Below are 20929 nucleotides of genomic sequence, written 5' to 3'. Positions count from 1 at the left end.
TTGTGGGACTGTTAAACCTTTCCCCTAGTTTTTGCCTCTACTTTCACACCTTTTCTGCACCATGTGGGCATAGCCTACATCTCTCTCCAACAGAGCACCTTTATGATGTGGTGGAACAGGAGATTCTTATCACTGATGTGCAGCCAACAATTCTGCAGTAACTGTGTGAAGCTATAAAGTCAACATGGAGCAAAATCTCTGAGGAATGTTTCCAAAACCTCGTTGCCTTTGACAATCAGAATAAAGACAGTTCTGAAAGCTAAAGAGGGTCCAACCAGCTACTAGGTGGACCTGATAAAGTGGCCTGTAAATGTAGTGAGTAGTAGAAGGAGCCTGTTTAACGTCCTTACTGGAAGTACTGTATGAGTCACGGGGAAATCAGAGAAGCTGACGTCCCAATGTATCTGCTCATGTGCTTTCAATTCTGTAGCATTTAAATAAATTTAGTTTAATATCTACAGAAAGAGATTATGTAGATCAAAAGTAATCTTCAATTATTGCATAATTTTTCAATTTCTAGAAGACAATTCACGGCATGTTAAACCAGGCTGGAACTATATTCCCTCTGACATGCAGACAGCATGTATGTTATAATTATAATAATATTACTGTAGACGATGCTACATCACAGTGATATGCTGCACATTGCATCTCCTGGGTCATGACATCATAGTATTTTCACAGGAAGTTCAGGTTGTGTGTGATCTTTATGAACACACACCTACATATTCTGCTTACGTTGCCTTCACTGCTTGTGTTGTTGTCTATAAGCCTATTTGAATCTTAAATGAGATGCACTGGATTTACATGTCGGTGGTGATGGTGCGGACTATTCTTTGTGCAAGAGTATTAGTGGTGCTAAATACAGTAATACCATCAGCACCAGCCTAGTTATGAGGACACGTTGCTTCAGAGCAGGTGAACAGAAGAAGGGAGGGGGCAATAGATGCAAAGGATAAAGTTACAGCAAGGCTCATTTAGCTTAGGTAGCGGCACAGCCCGATTGGAAAAGGAGCAACGAATATAACCGATGCTGTTTTAGTTCTTTTAGACATGTTTTCCAAGTTAAAGGGTCTCTTCAAAGGCCCCCAGGTGCCAGAAGATTCTAGGACCACCAAAGCAGCTCCTGACCAGGCTCCAGCTCCTGCTCCTGCTCCAGCACCAGCTCCAGCCAAAGTAAGACCTGTCATAAATAAATATTTTCCTTCTAAAATGCAAAAAATTGTTTGTTTATATAATTTGTTTGAAAGATTTTGATTAGCTTTTATGCTACTCAGTTGGTGCCAGTTACGTCAACAACAGCCAAGCCTTAAATTAAGCAAATATTATCTAATATAAAATGCTGCATCTGTGCTGTTATAGATTGAACGGGTTACATTAATTTCTCCTAAAATCAAGAGTTTGGCTCCTTATCTGCTCTTTCATCCGTTCAGTTGCTCTGCGCTTAGAAATCCAATGAAATCACTTCATTTTACAGACCTCTAAGTGCTCACTTAACACACCCTTCAAACACGGCATGATATCAAAAGTTTTAATCAAGCTCATTTATAAAATGTTAAATCCTGCATTTCCTAAAACCCACATAAGAAACTTAAATGTCTTTAATTGCCATGGTTTTGTTAATACAAAAAGGAATGGGACTTGTCGTTATACAGGAGGAGAAGCCAGCAGATAAGGAGAATGAAGCCAAGAAAGAAGAAAAACCACAAAGTAAGTCATCAAAAAAGATGTTTCTCCCATATATGCTGATTTGTGGTATGTTGCGTCTTGTCTGGACTAAGACTTGTTGCTCTGTCTGAATCCAAGTTACCACACAGCAAAACCATATGTTGAGACTGTGCACAATCTTTGATAACTAAAACAACTTACAATTCTTAACATTCTGATACATGTTTTCTTATACAGTGCAAAGGTCGGTGCTCAGATTTATGGTCTTCATTGTCTGCTCTGTTTGCATCATATCTGCCCTACTGCAAACATATAGACCCTTATAGACATATAGACATATAGATCCTACAGACATATAGACTGATACCACCATTAAGTTTCTAAAAATTTCTTGCATTGATAATTTCATTAAACATAGATAAATATCCAAGTACATTTATTATTGATTACTAATAACTCAACCCCCAAACAGAGGAAAGCAAGATTTAGAAAATTATGTGTTTCAAAGAAGAAAGAGCATTAGACAAAAAAATTATGCCTGGAAAAGATTTTAAGTAATGGCAATAATTTTTCACTTTTACAATCTACTCCTGCACCAGCTGAAGCTCCTGCACCTGTACCAGCAGCTGCAGCACCTGCTCCTGCTCCTGCTCCTGCTCCTGCTCCTGCTCCTGCACCTGCACCTGCACCTGCACCTGCACCTGCACCAGCTTCAGGACCTACAGCCACACCTGCTAACCCTGGTCAGGCAGGACCTGAGGGGTAAGACCTGCACCACGTGGTAGCGATCATGCTGCTACATCACCTCACCTTCTCTAAGAAATGATTTCAGCTGAGATGTGTTCTAGATAAGCAGCAAATAATAGGAGTGGCTCCAATCTATTTATCCTCGAGCATCTAAGCAGCGAACAAACTGCGCTTTATATGAGCTGCGACGCCACAAACCAGTATCAAATTAATCACTGTGTACACTAATTAAGTAGATCACCTGGCAAGTTGTTAGAGCTGAGACAGCGCTCAGCAGTCAACACAGCGCCCGAGGTCGCCAGCAAGATACTCTCCTTATTCCCTAGATGCACATTCAGCTCTCGTGTTGCTTAGGTGAATAGATGTCTGTATGATGACAATAAAGTCTATCTTATCGTATCTTATCTCATCTTTATCCCCTGTTGCAACGTGTATGAGCAGAAGAACGACCTGAAAGGGGATTAAAAGCTTTTCAGTTCTTTAGGCATAAGAAGCTCATCAGGGCTGCTTCTGGCTGAGACCATAAAAGCCATGAAGGTAACAGCTACTGTTAATCCTCTCAAATGTAAAAACAGCTTTCCAGACAAGACATGCTGTAAATTACGTTTGAGTTTATGTTGAAAATTTGGAAGAAAAAAAGTGAGAAAAGCTCGGATGCCTTGATGGATATGTGGACAGGAGTTCAAAGGTGATCTGAGGTCGCCGTAACATAATCTGCAACTGGCCTGGACTCAATGAGCCGATAATTGTTTTAACCAAACAATCTGATGATTTGCTGATTGATAACTTGTAACTGACCTATAAAGTAAACCAAACGGGAAAACACTTTCATACATATCATCAAACACTCTCATCAAAAAGTCATACACACTAATATGTTGGATCGCCTGCTCCTTCGTTTACAGCTGCATTCGCTGTGGTTTTGTTTTGATAAACTTCTGCCCGTCAGAAGTTTGGACACACTTTCTTGGTAAACCCAAAAGAAGGTGCAAACATTTGACTACTGGTGTATTTCCATCCTACGTTGCATTCAGTTTTCACCAAGATCTTGTACTGATGATGGGGGGGTCGAGGCCTTCGCCAGAGCATCCCTAAGGCATTCAGGTCTGGACTCTGTGAGAGCCAGATGTCTACTGTTCCCTGAACCACTTTTTTTGCAGACTAAGCGCCCTGAATCTTTAAATGTTCTTGTGCAACCAGAGGAGATGGAATAACCTGATCGTTCAGGATATTCAGGTATCAGCTGACCTCATTCTTTGGACATATCAATCAATCAAACTTTATTTATGAAGCGCTTTTCCAACATAAAATATGTGACTCAAAGCGCTTTACAGATTAAAATAAGACATAAAGGAAACACAAAGACAGACACATTATACACATCCAACCCCCCTTTTTAGGTACATCTGAATAAGAGAGGTAAGTGCAGACGGACCAGTAGTGGAAACCCCACCCGGGGAGCCGTTTGCACCGGGGCAGCATATTGGCAGTAACGCAGAGGCACGGGCCCCCAGGGGAGGCACAAAAAAATCCACCAAGGCACCAGCAGCCCTGCGCCCTATCCACCACCGCCACCCCGGTTGCAGACAGCTCCCACAAAAGAAACACCGCAAACACCATTTAAAACATAAAAAAATGTATTAAGACATTAAATAAAAACCTAACATATATATATATATATATATATATATATATATATATATATATATATATTGCTGGACCTGACTAACTGCAGCAATCCCAGGTCATAGACTGTCCCCACAAGCCTGTACATTAGCCACTACGTACGATGGCTGCATCACTTCGCCCATCACTCTGAACCGGGTAAATCTGGACTCATCAGACCACATGACCTTCTTCCAGTTCCAGAGTCCATCTTCATGCTCCTTTTTTTCTCAGGTTTTATTCCCTTATTGGTGGGTTTTCTTCTGGCTCCACAGCTCTTCAGTCCCTTCAGTTCCCTTCACATTGTTCATATGTTAAACATATCCCTGAGTTCTTCTCATGTATTTCTTCTGATTTTACCAAACATTTAAATGATCATTGATCACCATCATTCAGGACTTTTTTCCTCCCACATTTCCTCCTGTAGGACGATGGTTTTCCACAGTTTTTAATAACAAGCGGGACAGTTCTTTATCCACTATTAGTGGTTTCTTCATCTCCTTAAATGTTTTCTCTGCTTGATGACGATAATTTGACCCTCCTTAAACAGACAAACACTTTTTTTGTCACAACCATGATACGTCTTTCCTCGTGGTTGAAATACGAGCTGAAAGACATTCGCGCATGCTGTAATGATCCAGCTATTTGTATAGATAAATCCAGGTGGAGACTTTGGGTTTTTTGGCCAGGCAGTGTATTTATATTACATTGTAGTTTCTGCAAAGCAATATATCTTTAATTAAACTTTTTTAACTTGAAGGGCTCTGAAATGGATAATGTCCTCAAGCATTTCCCTGTAAACTGCATCTACATGGTAAATGACCTTCCCCCTGGATAAGTTACAGTAAACATGCAGTGTCTTGTTTTTCCGGTGTTTTAGCCTTCAATTTAGACATTTGTCGTAACTACTGTAAAAAAAAAACACATTTATTAGCTTTGTTATTGAAGACAATTTTTTTGAAGTGGCATCTTTAAAATGAAGTAACTGACTTGAATTTAATAAAACAAAACAAAAAAACAAGCCCTTCTTACAGGTGTAGTACTGAATGTTGTCCACAAGGGGGCAAAACAAGGCCGTCCTTTGCTCCTGCACATTTCAAGCCTGTTTAACATGACAAACAACAACAAATCTGGAGAAAAGCTTTGGGTAGAAGAAGTAATAAAAAGCTAAAAGAAATAAACACATTGAAAACAAACGTCATAATGAATCAGTTTGATTGATAGTTTACAGTGTCTACAGTGTTTTTATTTTTGTAAATTCCCCGAAGCCACGCCCACATCATTAACATATTCAAACGTGTTCGGGATAAAAACAAAAAGTCCTTTTAATCCCAGTTTATAAATAGATTATTATCAAAAGATGGTTACTTCAAAAACACATAAAAAAAACAAGAATTTTATTTTTAAACATCTTTAAAATAACATAACTTGTGATAGATAGATAGATAGATAGATAGATAGATAGATAGATAGATAGATAGATAGATAGATTTACTGTCACATTTAAAAGAAAAATTCCAAAATGTTTACCCTCTGGTGGCGCTTTGCAGGCAAGAAGAAGCTCCTCCGCCTCCACCCATAGTCATCAACAGGTACTCAGATGACCAGCTCAGAAACATAGCCAAACGGATGAAAGAGAGGCTGGAGCTCTATAAGGAGAAAGTGATTGATCAGTACGCTTCATCACCTGAGATTACTCCACCTGTCAGTAAGTACCAACACCTTCATCATCTGCACAAACACAACTGCTGGTCAACTTTCTTGGCCTTTTTAAAATGCAAGGACACAGAAGACTTATATAGTCATCAGCCACTTTATTAGGTCCACCTTGCTGGTTCAGATAGGACCCCCAGCAAAGCATAGATTCAACGAGGTGTTGTTTAATCTGGTCTGAATGTGGAGCTGAAATGGAGACTTATCAGACCAGCGACGCTTCTCCTTCTTCTTGTAGCCTAAGTTTTCTGTTCTCAGCTGACAGGAGTGGAACCCGGTGTGGTCTTCTGCTGCTGGAGACCACCTGCTTCAAGGCTGGACATGTTGTGTGCTTAGAGATGTTGGTCTGCTTGTCTTGATTGGAACCAGTGGTTTTTATCATCTCCAACCAGTCTGTCCGTTCTCCCCTTTCACACCAGCAAGACGTTTTGGTTCAGAAAACTGCTGTTTGCTGGATATTTCCACTTCTTCAGGCCGTTCTCCACCTGAGCTGAGACGTTTTGTAGGCCGTGTCCCATCCTCCATATGTACCGAGTCTCATTATAGAAAATAAAATAGTTTTACACAGAGTTTTTTTCATCTGTTTAGTTTTATTGACATATCATGGGTATATTGAACCATACTGAATACAATAATTCCTGAAATAATAATAGCAGCAACTGATCAAACCATAAACCCTGTGAAGCCATACTTCCTAAACACAAATAGCGCGACCCTTCATCGGATTAAGCGGTTAGGATAATGAATGAATGAATGTTGCTTTTCCGACACTGAATGGCCACATGTGAAAACCTGCAGATGCTAACACTGCACTGTCCTTTTCAGAAACACTTTGGTTGTGTGTGAAAATCCCAGTAGATCAGCAGTTTCTGAAATATTCAAACCAGCAAGCAATAAATACTGGATCAGGAAAGCCATAGAGATACGGAGACAGGCCCTTAAGGACCATCTACAGCAGCCATCTCAAACTTCAATCCTCAAAGGCTGCAATCCAGCAGGTCGACTGAAATGAACGTCTCAATGCGAAGAAGTTGGATCCATTTGGTTTGATTCAATTTGGTTCAGGTGTGTTGGACCAAAGAAACCACAATAGCGTGCCAGGTTGCGGCCCTTGAAGAGATTGAGACCCCTGATCAACAGGGACAAAGGATGTAATACCTAGTCGGACACCATCGTCGGCAGGACACCAGACAGCAAGGGGTGCAATCATCCCGTATTGTACTGCCACGTAACCAACAGTCAAAGCCTCAGGGAGCCCTTGTGCTCTTTGGCGGGCGCCAATTTGGAACAAATGGTCTTAATCAGTGGTTTGCAACGACCTGTAGAATAATTTCTCAGTCTGGTACCCCCTAAACCCGGTGTGTCGATGCACATTTTATCTGAGGGGCCACATGTAGCGCAGTCTGGTCTCTGCTCTCCAGACAGTGGGACCAGTAAAATAACAGCATAACAACTTATAAATAATAAAAAATAACTCCACATTTTCTCTTTTAGAACAGAAAAGTACAAGTACGTTTTCAAGATGTTAAGTTTTAATAAACTTTTGGAAAATATAATGAAAATACTGAAATTTTGGGAGAAAAATAAAAGTTTCAACAATATTTTTCTTCATTTACATAACTTTAAATAGACGTATTTTTATTTTTATTGATTTTGACGTCTTGATAATGAATATTTTATATATAAAATAAATATGTTTCAAATGTTTCTATAAATTAAGCTATTAAATTGTTTTTAAAATATTTTTATTAACTTTAGATGTATTAAATATATTCTATTATATACATTGTTTCTATTAGAAAATTATTTAATTTTTAAAATATTTATTTTCTTTTATTTTTTGTACATATTTGGTACCTTTTACTTGTCCATAAAATCCAAAAAAAACTTAAATTCCTTGTTTCTGAAAGTGAAACATCCAGTTTTTCAAAATAACTTTTTAGATGTAGACATTTTAAATGTACATACGTGTAAATTTCCACATGTGTGTAGTAATCCTGACCACCTGAAAGACAGAAAAGATAAAGCAAGTTCTCCCTCCTCACCCACCCTCTGGAGTATCCGAGTACCCCCACAGGAACACACAGCCTCTTCTAGCTCCTTTCCACCAAAGACAAACGTGTACTGGTTTGGTGCTGGTGCCTGAGCCACTGGTTTCGACTGGAAAAAGCCTAGCCAGTGCTGAGTCATTACGTCATTAATGCATATATGGGCAGGATCTCAAATTGTGGGTCTGGGTCGCCTGTTTTCCAGCTTCTTCTTCTGGTCCCTTTGTTGACCAGCTGGTTGGTTCTCAGCCAGTGTCTCCCGTTGTAACTGTTCAAACACGCTGTCTGATTTACCTTGCATCACTGGACGGTACAGCCAGGAAACACCAAGTTCTCCTCCTCCAACTAATTCTGCTTGTTCTTGTCGTCCATTTCTTTGCTGGTATGAAGATGTTGGTCCATGTTTCATTGCTGTTATTTTGATCCTAACCCTGCCACCAGCTGCTGACACATGCAACGTCTCAGGTCTGGCTCAGCAAAGAGCTGGCGCCTGAAAACCAGTTTTGAGAGCCATGAGCTGGTGCTTTGTCTGGTTCTGGCTCCGAACTAGCACTGGAATCAGCACTGTAGAAAGAGAGTTGGAACCACTGGTTTAGACCGGGCCTTCATGACTAAATGTGTTGTAACGCCGGTTACTTCTGACCAACCAGTGACAAAGTAGTGGACAAAATGCACAGTCAGAATCAAGCTTAAAAGGGTAAGTTTTATTACAAAAATAGTTCACGTCAAACTAATTAAAAGAGTAGGCAAGTGTCCTTTTAAGAAGGGGGATGAGAGGGTGTGTTCCAATTACAGGGGAATCACACTCCTCAGCCTCCCTGGGAAGGTCTATTCAGGGGTCCTGGAGAGGAGGGTCCGCCGGATAGTCGAATCTCGGATTGAGGAGGAGCAGTGTGGTTTTCATCCTGGTCGCGGAACAGTAGACCAGCTCTATACCCTCTATGGGGTCCTGGAGGGGGCATGGGAGTTTGCCCAACCAGTCTACATGTGCTTTGTGGACCTGGAGAAGGCATTCGACCGTGTCCCCCGGGGGCTCCTGTGGGGGGTACTCCGGGAGTATGGGGTACCGGACCCCCTTGTACGAGCTGTCCGGTCCCTGTACGACAGGTGTCAGAGCTTGGTCCGCATTGCCGGTAGTAAGTCGGATTCGTTTCCGGTGAGGGTTGGACTCCGCCAAGGCTGCCCTTTATCACCGATTCTGTTCATAACTTATATGGACAGAATTTCTAGGCGCAGCCGAGGTGTTGAGGGGATCCGACTTGGATCCCTGGGGGGTTTTTTTTTTGTTTTTTTTGTTTTTTTTACAGATGACGTGGTCCTGTTGGCTTCATCTGGTCGTGATCTCCAGCTCTCACTTGAGCGATTCGCAGCCGAGTGTGAAGCGGCTGGGATGAGAATCAGCACCTCCAAATCTAAGACCATGGTCCTCAGCCGGAATAGGGTGGATTGCCCTCTCAGGGTCGGGAGTGAGGTCCTGCCTCAAGTGGAGGAGTTTAAATATCTTGGGGTCTTGTTCACGAGTGAGGGAAGGATGGAGCGCGAGATCGACAGACTGATCGGTGCGGCGTCTGCAGTAATGCGGACTCTGCGCCGGTCTGTGGTGAAGAAGGAGCTGAGCCAGAGGGCGAAGCTCTCGATTTACCAGTCGATCTACGTTCCTACTTGGTTGTGACTGAAACAAAGAGATCTCGTATACAGGCGGCTGAAATGAGTTTCCTCCGCAGGGTGGCCGGGCTCTCCCTTAGAGATAGGGTGAGGAACTCGGTCATCCAGGAGGAGATCAGAGTAGAGCCGCTGCTCCTCCACATTGAAAGGAACCAATTGAGGTGGCTAGCGCATCTTATCCTGGACGCCAGAAAGTTGCGTGTCTGACTCTTAAATAGGACAGTGATTCGTTGGAAGATGGAAAACACCTGGTTCACCACACCCATACAGTTCCATAGCAACCACACAAGAACAAAATGGTGACACGGCTCTACCAGGTTATAGTGTTGATTGGCTGCCATGTGATTGGCCTGATAAAGTGGCCGGTCAGTAGAAAACCTGGATTAAATGTCTCAGGATACTAAATCTTCATCCTGTCATTGCAGCACCTTTGCTTCAAAAAGACCACTATGCAAAAGTCATAGAGGAGAGGGCCAGACAGGCAGAGGAGGACCGGATAAAGAAGGAGGAGGCGGATAAGAAGAAGAAAGAAGAGCAAGAGAAGAAAAAGAAGGAAGCTGAAGAAAAGAAAAGGGAGGAAGAGGAGAAAAGGAAAGAAGAAGAAAAGAAGATAAAAATCCCCTTAAAAACCAGGCTGATTATGACTTTTTTTACCACAGTGGACTTTATGCTTAAACCGCTTGAGGATGGGATGGACTCCGTGCTGGGACACACCATCGATCCCTTCACGGATCGTCGCTACATCGCATGGCTGAGCGTGGTGACGCTGGCCTTTAACTACAACACCTGGTTCGTCACAGCCCGTCTCTGTTTCCCATATCACAACGCGACCACCATCCCACTCTGGTTTGCCATGGACATCACGGCCGACCTCATCTACCTCACAGACGCCATCTTGTTCCAGCCTCGCAAGCAGTTCGTGAAAGCAGGAGACATCATAGTGAGTTGGGAAAGATTGTGAACGTTGACTCACAGAAAATGACTTAACTGAAAAGGTGATTTTCTTTAATACCTTGCAGAAAGACCGAGGAATAACGAAGAAGCACTACAGAGATTCAGAGAGATTCCTGGTGCTGCTACGTGATTTTTACCAACCTTTGGACTCAGATGTGAGGTAACGTTGGTGATTTGACACATCTGTCTCTCCTCAACAGGCCGACATCGTGTCTGTTTTACCTCTGGACCTGCTTTACCTGCAGTTTGGATTCAAATCCGTTTTCAGATTCAATCGTTTATTGAAGGTAATTTGCTGATAAATGAGGAAAATTTCTTGAGATGAAGAACAAGACATTGGCTAACATTTCTTTACTTCCTCTCAAGGCAGACACCTTTTTTGAGTTCAGTGATCGTCTAGAGAGCATCCTGGCCAAGGCCTACATCTGGAGGTAAGCTGTTGTTCCTGTTGCCGAAGATCAGCGCTATTCAGTTCGATCCTACAAGCAGAAGGTTTTCTGCTACTTCCAGCTTCAACACACCTGGATCAAATGAAATGGATCAAACAGCCTATCGGGTTCGGCACATAGACTCATTTGAGTCAGAGTTGGAGCATGGATATATGGAAAACCTGCTGGATTGCGGTCCTTGTAGAACCGAACTGAGTACCGCTGACACAGATAAACCTGCAGGATTTCACAGCAATTGTTTGTGATTGTTGAAAACTAAAATGCCCAATTTTGTTTTTATTTTTGCAATTTGTTTCAGATAACTCATTAAACTCATTGCTGCAATTTGTCCAAAGATGCATTAAAGTGGAACTATTATGTGTATTTCAGGCTAATTTATTTTTATTTCTGAGACCAGAAGGGCTGGGATTGATCGAGTTATTGTCACAAATCGCTTTGTTTACTTCAGACCGACCCTCTCCGTAGGCTGTCAGATCAGCCTGTGGATAAAACGAGTGGATTGAGACGCTTCCGCATTAAGCCCCGCCTCCCGCCACTGCACTAGGAGCGCGCACCGCACCTGCTTTCACCATCATGGTAACATCTCATAAACAGAAGGATTTGGCCAATTTGAACTTAATAAAAAAACAAAATACAATGTCAACACATAGCATACAGCCCTACATGTTGGAACCTGAATCAGACCCTGAAAACGAAGTGGAAAACAGCAACCCACAGCAACGAATGCAGCAGGATGTCTCTCTTTGGTAAACTCACCAGCCATCGTTGGAAATAACTTTATCCCACGTTTTCCACCCGCCTGATGTATTTGTACATGCCCTTGTTAACCAGTAGAAGGTAACCAATCACCAAACCTTATCCCCCGGGACGTCACAAGGATTTCCAAGTAGAAAAAACTCAACATGGCAACAAAAAACGCGTCGTTTTTCGTTGCCATGGAAACCAAACGGAGAGAGTGCTGGAACTCAAACTCAAACATGCGTTTTGGTGATAAAAAAAAACAGTGTTGTTCACATGTCTGATGAAGATTCAACACAGTAACACTGTAGAAAGCTCAGAAAACTGGAAATACCATAATAGCACCCCTTTAAAGTTGTGACACCTGGACAGAACTGCAGGATTCAGGAAGATTGGCTGAACTTGTGATGAGGAATTGTTAATTCTTAGAGGTCTGTAAACTAATCCTAGAGGCATCTAAAAATGTCCTGCCTTTTCCTTCGAAGCTACCAGCTTCTTCCTCAATCGTGAGGTGTAAGTAAGTGGTGTAACTGATCCAGGTCTGAACAGAAACGCCCATCTGAGGTTGGATTTATCCAACTGTAGCATCTGTAAAATTAATATTTTACGTTCAGCTCATTTCTTTTAACTGAAATGTAGTATTTTATTTGTCTTTTTGTCACACTGAAACTAAACACCTGATGTCTTCCTCTGTTAGAGTCATTCGTACTATTGGCTACCTCCTCTTCATGCTTCACCTCAACGCCTGCGTCTACTATGTGGCTTCGGACTATCAGGGCATCGGGGAAACGAAATGGGTCTATTCTGGGCTGGGGAGCGCGTAAGTAGTAGAAAATCTGCCAACATCTGTAACAAATACGTCATATTTTAACATTGGCTTTGTTTTAAAAGCTTAAAATAATGCAGCATCCAAAAAAATCATTTATAGCTACTTTAGAACAACAGAAAAAAATGATTAATTTATTAACTAATTGATTATTAACTGACTTCAAATAATTCTGCTTTTGCATTTTTTTTTTTATAAAGCTTTAAGGAATTTAAAGTAGTTTTGCTCTGTGCAGTGTTTTGAAATGTTTTCTGGATTTGAGACATTTACAAGATGTTTTTTTTTCAATTATTATTATTATTATTATTATTATTATTATTAATGTTTGAATTTTTAAGACAACAAACAAAATCTTCCCTTAATTTTACGGAACAAAATGTAAATTTTGTTTTCATATTAAAAATTTTTTTAATTGCTGAGTTTTCCAAATCTCCATCTTCTTTTGTATGATATGAAAAGAAACTATCAGATTTAAAATCTGTTGTATGTCCCGTCTTTGCTGCTGCTGCTGCAGTTATCTTAGCTGCTTCTTCTATGCGGAGAAATCCCTGCTGATGATCGCTGAGTTGCCAATTCCAGACTCCATGTTCGGGCAGATCTTTCAGATGGTGAACTACCTATTTGGGGCATTCTTTTTGTCCATCATTCTCGGCCAGGTAGTTCCTTTTCATGTGGCAATTACGATCATCTGCTTCTTTATATACATTTTTTTTTTCACCTACAATTGTGCTCATATTTATTCATACCCTTTCATTAAAGAAGGAAAAAAAACCAGCTCCCTGTAAAATTAAGATGAAATTGACTATAGTAATAATAAATAAAAAAATTTATGAAAATCATTGCATTATTTTTTTATTCTGGTTCAATATAAATATTATTTTTAAAAAGTAAACAAATAAGATAATTTATTACATATTACATCACTCATAAACTAATATTTTGTTGAACAATCCTTTTAATATTTCCGCTGCAGTCAGGTGTTTTCTGTTCCTCTCAGACTTCTGCACCTGTTGACAGGTATTTTGTCCCACTGTTCAACAGAAAAGTGCTCTAATTTGTCCAGGATCAATTTGTTTGTTTGTTTTTTTTTCTTTCTTCAACTCAATTAGATGAAAAAAAACAGTGTCTTATATTACTAAATGATATTTTTGCAAATTTTTAGTTGTTGTTCCTTTTTTAAGTTTCTATTTATTTGAGTGACTTGTAAATTCAGCCTTTTCTTTAATGAAAGGGGATGAATACATATGAGCACAACTGTATAATTTCACCTCTAATCAATCATTTGGACTTAACCGTGGCACAAATTACCCTTCGCTAAGCCCCGCCTCCATAACAGTAACTGACCAATCATGCGCCAACAACGGAGAAGGCTCCGCCTCCGACAAAAAAACTCTTCCTGATGCCGAAGCGGCGCTTGTACGAAGTTCAGGTGTGGGAGATGTAATTTTCGTCTTCCCAGAACCTATAAAACAATTTAACAAATACCAAATATGGATTAAACAATGCAGAAGACTTCACTCATAGCTGAATCAATCGAAGATGAGAAAAAACTACTGTTTATTCCAAGGTAAGATGCTAACGCAGCACGCTAGCTAGCACAGTTGTTCGCTACAAGACTAGTAGAAAATTAATTAAAAGTTAGTAGTTCTTAAACGCTTAATAAGGTATTTGTGTACCGTTTGAGGGTAAAAAAAAAAAAAAAAACAGATAAACATTAGTAAGTTAGGCTGGTTGCCAAACATTTATCAACAAACCGACATAGTAAAGGGGGTCGCTAAGCATTGTGGGTAAAGAGCGCCATGTTGGCATCTACGGCAATGTATACAATGAATTATTCCATTTAGACTTTTTATTATTATTATTTTATTACATTCTTTATTATACAAGCAGTATGCAGAGTCAAACAGAGAAAAATTGAACAATGCATAGGCCAGGGGGTTATTATAATTTCTTAGGAGCAGCTATGACATAAATAACAATAGTCACATAAATATTTAGTGATTAATAATGTTGGTGGAACACTTGATAGAATTAATGTATTGTTTAGCCTCAGTATTAAAAATAAAAGGGGCTTTTGATTAGTATATCAACATTTGTGAATATGCCATTTTGTCTAGTATATAATAATCCATAATCCATTTAGTCATCTTTGCATCAGATTAGTTTAGAAACAAGAAATGCTACTGAAAGTTATTGTGTATGCCTACATGAAATTCTTAATTTCCCATTAAAGCTATCTTAAAATAAAGCACTGCCCTGCAATGGAAAAACATGATTCCTTTATAGGTTTCTTCCTTATACGAAGAGATGTATATTTTAGATATGGGGTGGCTGAGTTTTACAAAATAAACAATGAAACTTCATGTAGATTTGAATGTCTGCGTCAACATTGCTTTGATGAGAAATGAATGTATTTCACAAGACGAAATTGCAGTCTTTTGTCTACTTCTCTCTGATATTTCTGAACTCATTCATTCATTCATTTTCTGAACCGCATAATCCAGTTCAGGGTCGCGGGGAAGCTGGAGCCTATCCCAGCTGGCTTTGGGCGACAGGCAGGGTACACCCTGGACAGCTCACCAGTCCATCGCAGGACTTCTGAACTATTCCATCAAAAATTTGAAAAATAATTATTTAAAATATCTATACCTAAAAAATTTGAGAAATCCGTTTTTTTGCAAGGGAAAATGGCAGTGTATAATACTTGCAAAGTGTAACAGTGACAGGGAGAGGGGCTTAGCAAAGGGTCAGTTTTTTTTCTGTTTTTGCATCATTATTATTGATTTTTGTTTTGTTTTTAAATTTTTTTGCTTTTTTTAATTGAATATTTACAGCAACAGAAAAAAGAAAAGGAAAGGCAAGACATCAGGGGAATCGTTCATCAATTATTATGAAACTTTCATGAACCAATGAAAAATTCAGGGTTGCCCACTTCTTCCAAAACAGAAATGCCAATTCTGCAAAAATACCTTCTAAAACTTCTGTCCCAGACAAAGAAATTGCTGTAAAGTTTCTAAAACTCTCCTTAATGCCCTCACCTCTCCACAGATACCTACGTTGTTACTACTACGCTGTCCGCAGTCTGATCAACATCGGGGGTCTTAACGAACCTCACACCGTCTTTGAGATTACCTTTCAGATGACTAATTTTTTCACGGGAGTCTTTGTGTTCTCAAGTTTAATTGGACAGGTAACAGAGAGCCAATCTGCCCCTAGCATAAGTAGCACCTAGGAGCCCTCACTTCATCTGGATCCGGAAATAAGCATCTCTAAATCAGAACGGGGGTCCTCAGTCCTGGTCCTCTCTTGACTCAAATCACACTTGACTGAAATCAATGGATGATTGATTAGCAGAGTTGTGTTGAGTTTAAAATCAAGTTAGGTCTTAGTCAGAACCTCGAAGACCAGGATTGAGGATACCTAAAAGTAGATTATCATCATCTTTTTCCTCTTGCCTTGTTAGTATAGAGGTAGATGAATAAAAACTGTCCTGTTAGCACCCTGTTACTGTATTGCACTGGTTCCCTGTGAAGTCTTGCCTGTAAAATAACTTATTAAAGATGTTCAATGGAATATATTCTTCAAGTTTAACCAGATTTCTCTTTTTTTCTTATGACACGGCCTCAGATGAGAGATGTCATCGGTGCGGCCACAGCAGGACAAACTTACTTCCGCTCCTCCATGGACAACACTGTAGCTTACATGGTGACCAACAACATTCCTTCTCTGGTGCAGAACAGAGTCCGTACCTGGTACACCTACACATGGGATGCCCAGGGCATGCTGGGTTGGTATTCACTGGACACTTGTGGGGCATTTTATATCTAAACCATCCTAGATGGTTAGTTTAATACCTCTAGTAAGTTGTTCCAAATCATAGAGAAGGTTAAGAACAAATGATTTCCAAAGTTTTTATGATTTGACATCACTGTATGTCAGGAATCTCCCACTCTGCTCCTGAAGGGCAACTATCCTGCAGGGTTTAGGTGTTTCCTTGCTGCAACATACCTGAATAAATTTAAATGTGTAAATCTGACAGCCTTTTATCAAATTGTTACGAACCATTAATGTTTTCTGGTAGTTTCAGAAGTGAAAAACAGCTCATCAGCTGTTACATCATCATTGCCAAATCACTTCTAGACTGTCACTCTGCTCTGATAAAATCCTGATTCTTTTAAACGCAGCATCATCTGTTGATTTCTACACTTAAAAAAAGTCTTCACCTGTAAATCACAACGGTCTTCTCCTCCTCTTCGTCCAGCTCATGCAAAAGGCTTTGTGGGGGCCATTTATGTGTTTTTTGTTTTCTTTTATGAGAAATGGCTGTTATGGAAGTTAAATTAGTTTTTGTATTATATTTTAGTATATTGAGTTATATTACACAGATAGATTTCTATGTAAAGTTTGTTATTAGCTTTTGGATGAGTGTGAGAACGGCGAGGGAAGACCGGTAAGTTATGTCAGGTTCGGGGGTGTTTTGTAATTTTTTTTTTTGGTAATCTGTGCCAGGTGGTGTGAGACAGGTTGAAGTGATTTTTTGACCACTTTCAGGTGTTTTGTTGGTATTTGTTAACTGAACAAATATATAACAATCCACTTTTATTCAGATTTTTTTGTTTAAAGAAAAAAAAATTATTTGTAATTTTCTAAATCCTTTCTTTTTTTTATTTTTTTTTATTTGGATCTTTGGAAGTTTGTACAAAAATCTGACAGTCCACGCGGCCACCGCCTATAAAAGAAACGTGAAAAAGCCTGGTACAGGCTTCTTAGGAATAAAAACAAAACTTTAAGTAACTCCAGCTGGAAAGCAGTATAGCTGAAGAAAGTAAAAGAAAGCCGCCATAGTGACGTTTTAATAAAGTTTAAATCTGATTGCCTTGGATGAAGTGCTAAAGAACGTGCTGGATGTCAGAAGGGTTTTATTGTGTTGTTACACTGTCTGCTGTCTTTTGTTTCATCTTTGTGTTCAGATGAGTCTGAGCTGCTGGATAAGATGCCTCTAGTAATGAGGACGGCCATTGCTGTGGACATCAACCTGGCAACATTTCAGAAGATCGATCTTTTTAAGGTGATGTACAGAAATAAGCCACTTGCACGATGACAACAGGTACAAAGACTGGTGTGTTGAATCTCTGCGTGCTTCCACAGGGCTGCGACCAGCAGATGTTGGTGGACATGTTGCTGAGGCTGAAGTCCATCATCTACCTGCCGGGGGATTTTGTTGTGAAAAAAGTGAGTTTGTGTCGTGTTTTATTGTAACATAGATTTTACATGGGAAATTACTTCAATATGAACACTTTTAATTGTAATTATCCCCAAATTCAGGGTGACATCGGCAAAGAAATGTACATCATTAAAAGTGGAGCGGTGCAGGTGGTGGGAGGACCTGACAACAGTATCGTGTTCGTCACTCTAAAAGCCGGCTGTGTGTTTGGAGAAATCAGGTAAGTTCCAACGCAAACATACCCAAAAACTTGTGGATATATGTATTTGATGAAATACCTCTGCACTAAGATTAAGTACATAAAATACAGTAATTATTTAATTAAAACGACTCCTGCGGCTTGTGTCCCTGTTGTTCATGTGCATTCAGGCAGATACATGATTATGTTCAAAGGTTCATTAGAGAGACTGTGTGGAAAACTGAACAATGTGTTATAGTTGTATTGTAAAGAGAATGTGTTTTTCACCTTTATCATTGTCGTTTTCTAACAATAATCAAGTAATTTTGAGTTCTAACCTAACAAAATGACGTTACCGCCAGTGTTTACATGTAGCCATTGTGAACTGTAACATGGCTTTCATGGCTGTGTGTATTTTAACTACAATCACAATCTTTTTTTCCAGTCACTAATGGGTCTTAGTTGAAATCCAATCAGCAGTTAGGCCTGTTGCAATAAGTCTGTTAATCACACGATAAGAAAAAAATGTGCACAGTAACTTCACCGGACACAATAACTTTCACTTGTCTTTCTTTTCTTGGCTGCATTTGTTTTAAGACAATATTAACTAAACACAGCAATATATCAAGCTTCTGTCTGCACTCAAAACGCCATAATGTTTTGCAGTTTTCCCAGCTGGGAAAAAAGACTTTAACAACCAGGCTAGCTCTATCTTCCCGACAGTCCACGATCACTGGGGTGTTCAGCCGACAGATTAAATACAAACAGAACAGTACAACATGGTGTGCACTCAGACAGCGTGGTTGGTGAAGCCATGATGCCCTTTAATATTGTTGAAAAGGCGACATTTTGAAAAATGTTGCAAACGTTTCACAGCCAGTATGAACTGTCTGGATGAACATTTTACCATTCCACATCTGGTCAAGTCAAAACATGTCCCCTTATATTAGATTGACCATAGACTATGTAACTTTGCTACAGCGTTTAGAAGCCGCATGTTCCAGATAACCGCAGGAGAAATCCTGATCTGTTTTAGCAGACTGGGGACTGGATGAGTATAAACTAGTCTGAACATCGAGCTAAAGGTTCTTTAGAAATTAAAGTATGTTGATCTTTGAAAGGGTGTACTTGCATTATTATGGCATTATTGTTATTTTAGTTGAAAATGGTCTCAAAAGGACAACAATAATCACTTAGCGCAATATTATCGTTTATCGCAATAATTTTAGAGACAATCGCTTGTTAAAGTTTGTTACCATGACAGGCCTACCAGCGGTCTCTACTACAAAGCTGGATTTTCTCTCATCTGGGTAATTTCAGGGCTAACCCTGGGTTTTAAGTACTACAACACTGGTTTCCTTCCTGCTGGGGTAAATCACCATGGTTTTCAGTTCTCTTGTAAAATAGCTGCCCATTCTGTCAGTGTTGGTACCTGGATATTGAGATGAGCGTTTGGTAGAGAGAGCTACCTGTCTGTTGTTAAGCTGTTGCCATATTACATCTGGGGTTGGTTTAAAGCGTCAGCACTTCACTTATTAACCACCACTTTCCTCTTTATAATGATCTTGTGGCTTGTTACACTTGACTACGATATTTGCTCCTGTGTTTAACAGTCCGACTGCAGAGGCTGATCTTTATAGGAATTATTAATCATATTTTAGCTTATTAAACAGCAGATATATTTTCAGATGGAGGACATGTTGGTTTAATCTAAGCATAACAATAAACAACTTTCAGACATATGCATGCATAAAATGTTTGTTTTTCTGTAGTTTGTTACAGTCATCCAAAGACGGGGGGAACAGACGGACGGCTAACGTCAAGGCTTACGGCTTCGCTAACCTTTTTGTCCTGGAGAAGAAAGACCTGTTTGACATTTTAGTCCACTACCCAGAGTCCCAGAAGGTTCTGGCCCGGAAGGGGAGGTGAGTTTACCTCACTGAAGGCATAAAGCGTTTAGTTTATTTAGACATTTCTCATATTCATGAGTATTCATTTCATGTGTGTGACCCATTTGGAACTGAACAAATGAAACTGAGAAAGGTCGCTATAATAAGTGAAGCAGCTAAGCTAGGTACATCATAAGCTTTGTGTGTGTGTGTGTGTGTGTGTGTGTGTGTGTGTGTGTAGGAAACTAATGAAAGCCAAGGGTCCGGCAGCAGCTAAAGCTGAAGAGGAGAAGAAGAAAGGACTAGCGCTGTTTGCACCCAAACCTCTAACACCGAAACTTCTTCGAGCGTTTGGAGGAGTGATCAACAAACAGATGATTGAAAAAATGAAGGTAACGTCACTCTCCTCATCTTTCTAGTCAGTTTTTACTAGTCGTCATTTAAGTTATTTAACACACTTTTTTTTTTTTTCTTGTTTTTTTCCACAGTCTGGAGAGAAATAAGAACCCTCAGGACCATGCATGTATTTTTAATAACTCTTTTTTGGGAGTAAATTCTACTTTTTTTTAGCTGCTGGCTCTTCTTTTTTACGGTTTAATTTTTCTATTATATATTAGATGGGCTTATTTGAACATAAATACTTTGACGTCTTGAAGTCCTAGATCGCACCTTCAGGGTTAAAATGAAAACATGGGTTTCAATGATAGTAGCTGTAATAAACTAAATAAAATCTAAAGCACCTTGTAACCTGTTGGTTGAAGCAGACAAAAGTTAAAATCTATATCTGTATATTTATTTCCAATCACCGTAAGAGCACGCACACCATTCGGTATGTGAACCATCTCCACTGCGAACTTTGGAAAAAGGAACATTTATTGGCTGTGCTATTTCAGGTTCCTATGATTTAGAATACAATAAACCCATATTTCTGTCATTTAACAAATCCTTTGACAGTTCTAATTATTTCCATCTGCTTAAATAAACTATAACCTGATCTAAAATCAGACACTTTTGTTGTGTTGTTTGCGTTTCCTTCATGTGTCAGCTTTCGCCGTGCACGATGGTAGCTCCACAGCAGATCCTCCTTAATCCTGTTAGCCACACAGGCACATTGTTAAGGCTGATTAATCAAGTGGTCTCTGCACTTGTGATTTCTGCAGCCGAA

General features: G+C 39.8%; 1 protein-coding gene across 1 annotated transcript; it reads left to right on the top strand.

Annotated features, from left to right (window-relative positions):
• Window positions 1-1053: 1053 nt before the first annotated feature.
• On the top strand, window positions 1054-20267 carry LOC306770701 (cyclic nucleotide-gated channel beta-3-like; the record flags this gene model as incomplete). Its single annotated transcript, XM_079259601.1, has 17 exons — window positions 1054-1176; window positions 1656-1710; window positions 2268-2430; window positions 5631-5788; window positions 9932-10446; window positions 10526-10576; window positions 10661-10747; window positions 10827-10891; window positions 12345-12467; window positions 15522-15663; window positions 16101-16260; window positions 17444-17541; window positions 17622-17705; window positions 17799-17917; window positions 19648-19800; window positions 20006-20156; window positions 20253-20267. 17 exons carry the CDS (start codon window positions 1054-1056, stop codon window positions 20265-20267), a joined length of 2262 nt encoding a protein of 753 aa, XP_079115727.1.
• Between the last annotated feature and the right edge of the window lie 662 nt (window positions 20268-20929).

Source organism: Telmatherina bonti (assembly GCF_933228915.1).
Source record: "Telmatherina bonti genome assembly, chromosome: 20".
Taxonomy (NCBI): Eukaryota; Metazoa; Chordata; class Actinopteri; order Atheriniformes; family Telmatherinidae; genus Telmatherina; species Telmatherina bonti.
Note: the sequence above shows the minus strand (reverse complement) of the source record. Positions and strands in the feature narration are given on the sequence as shown.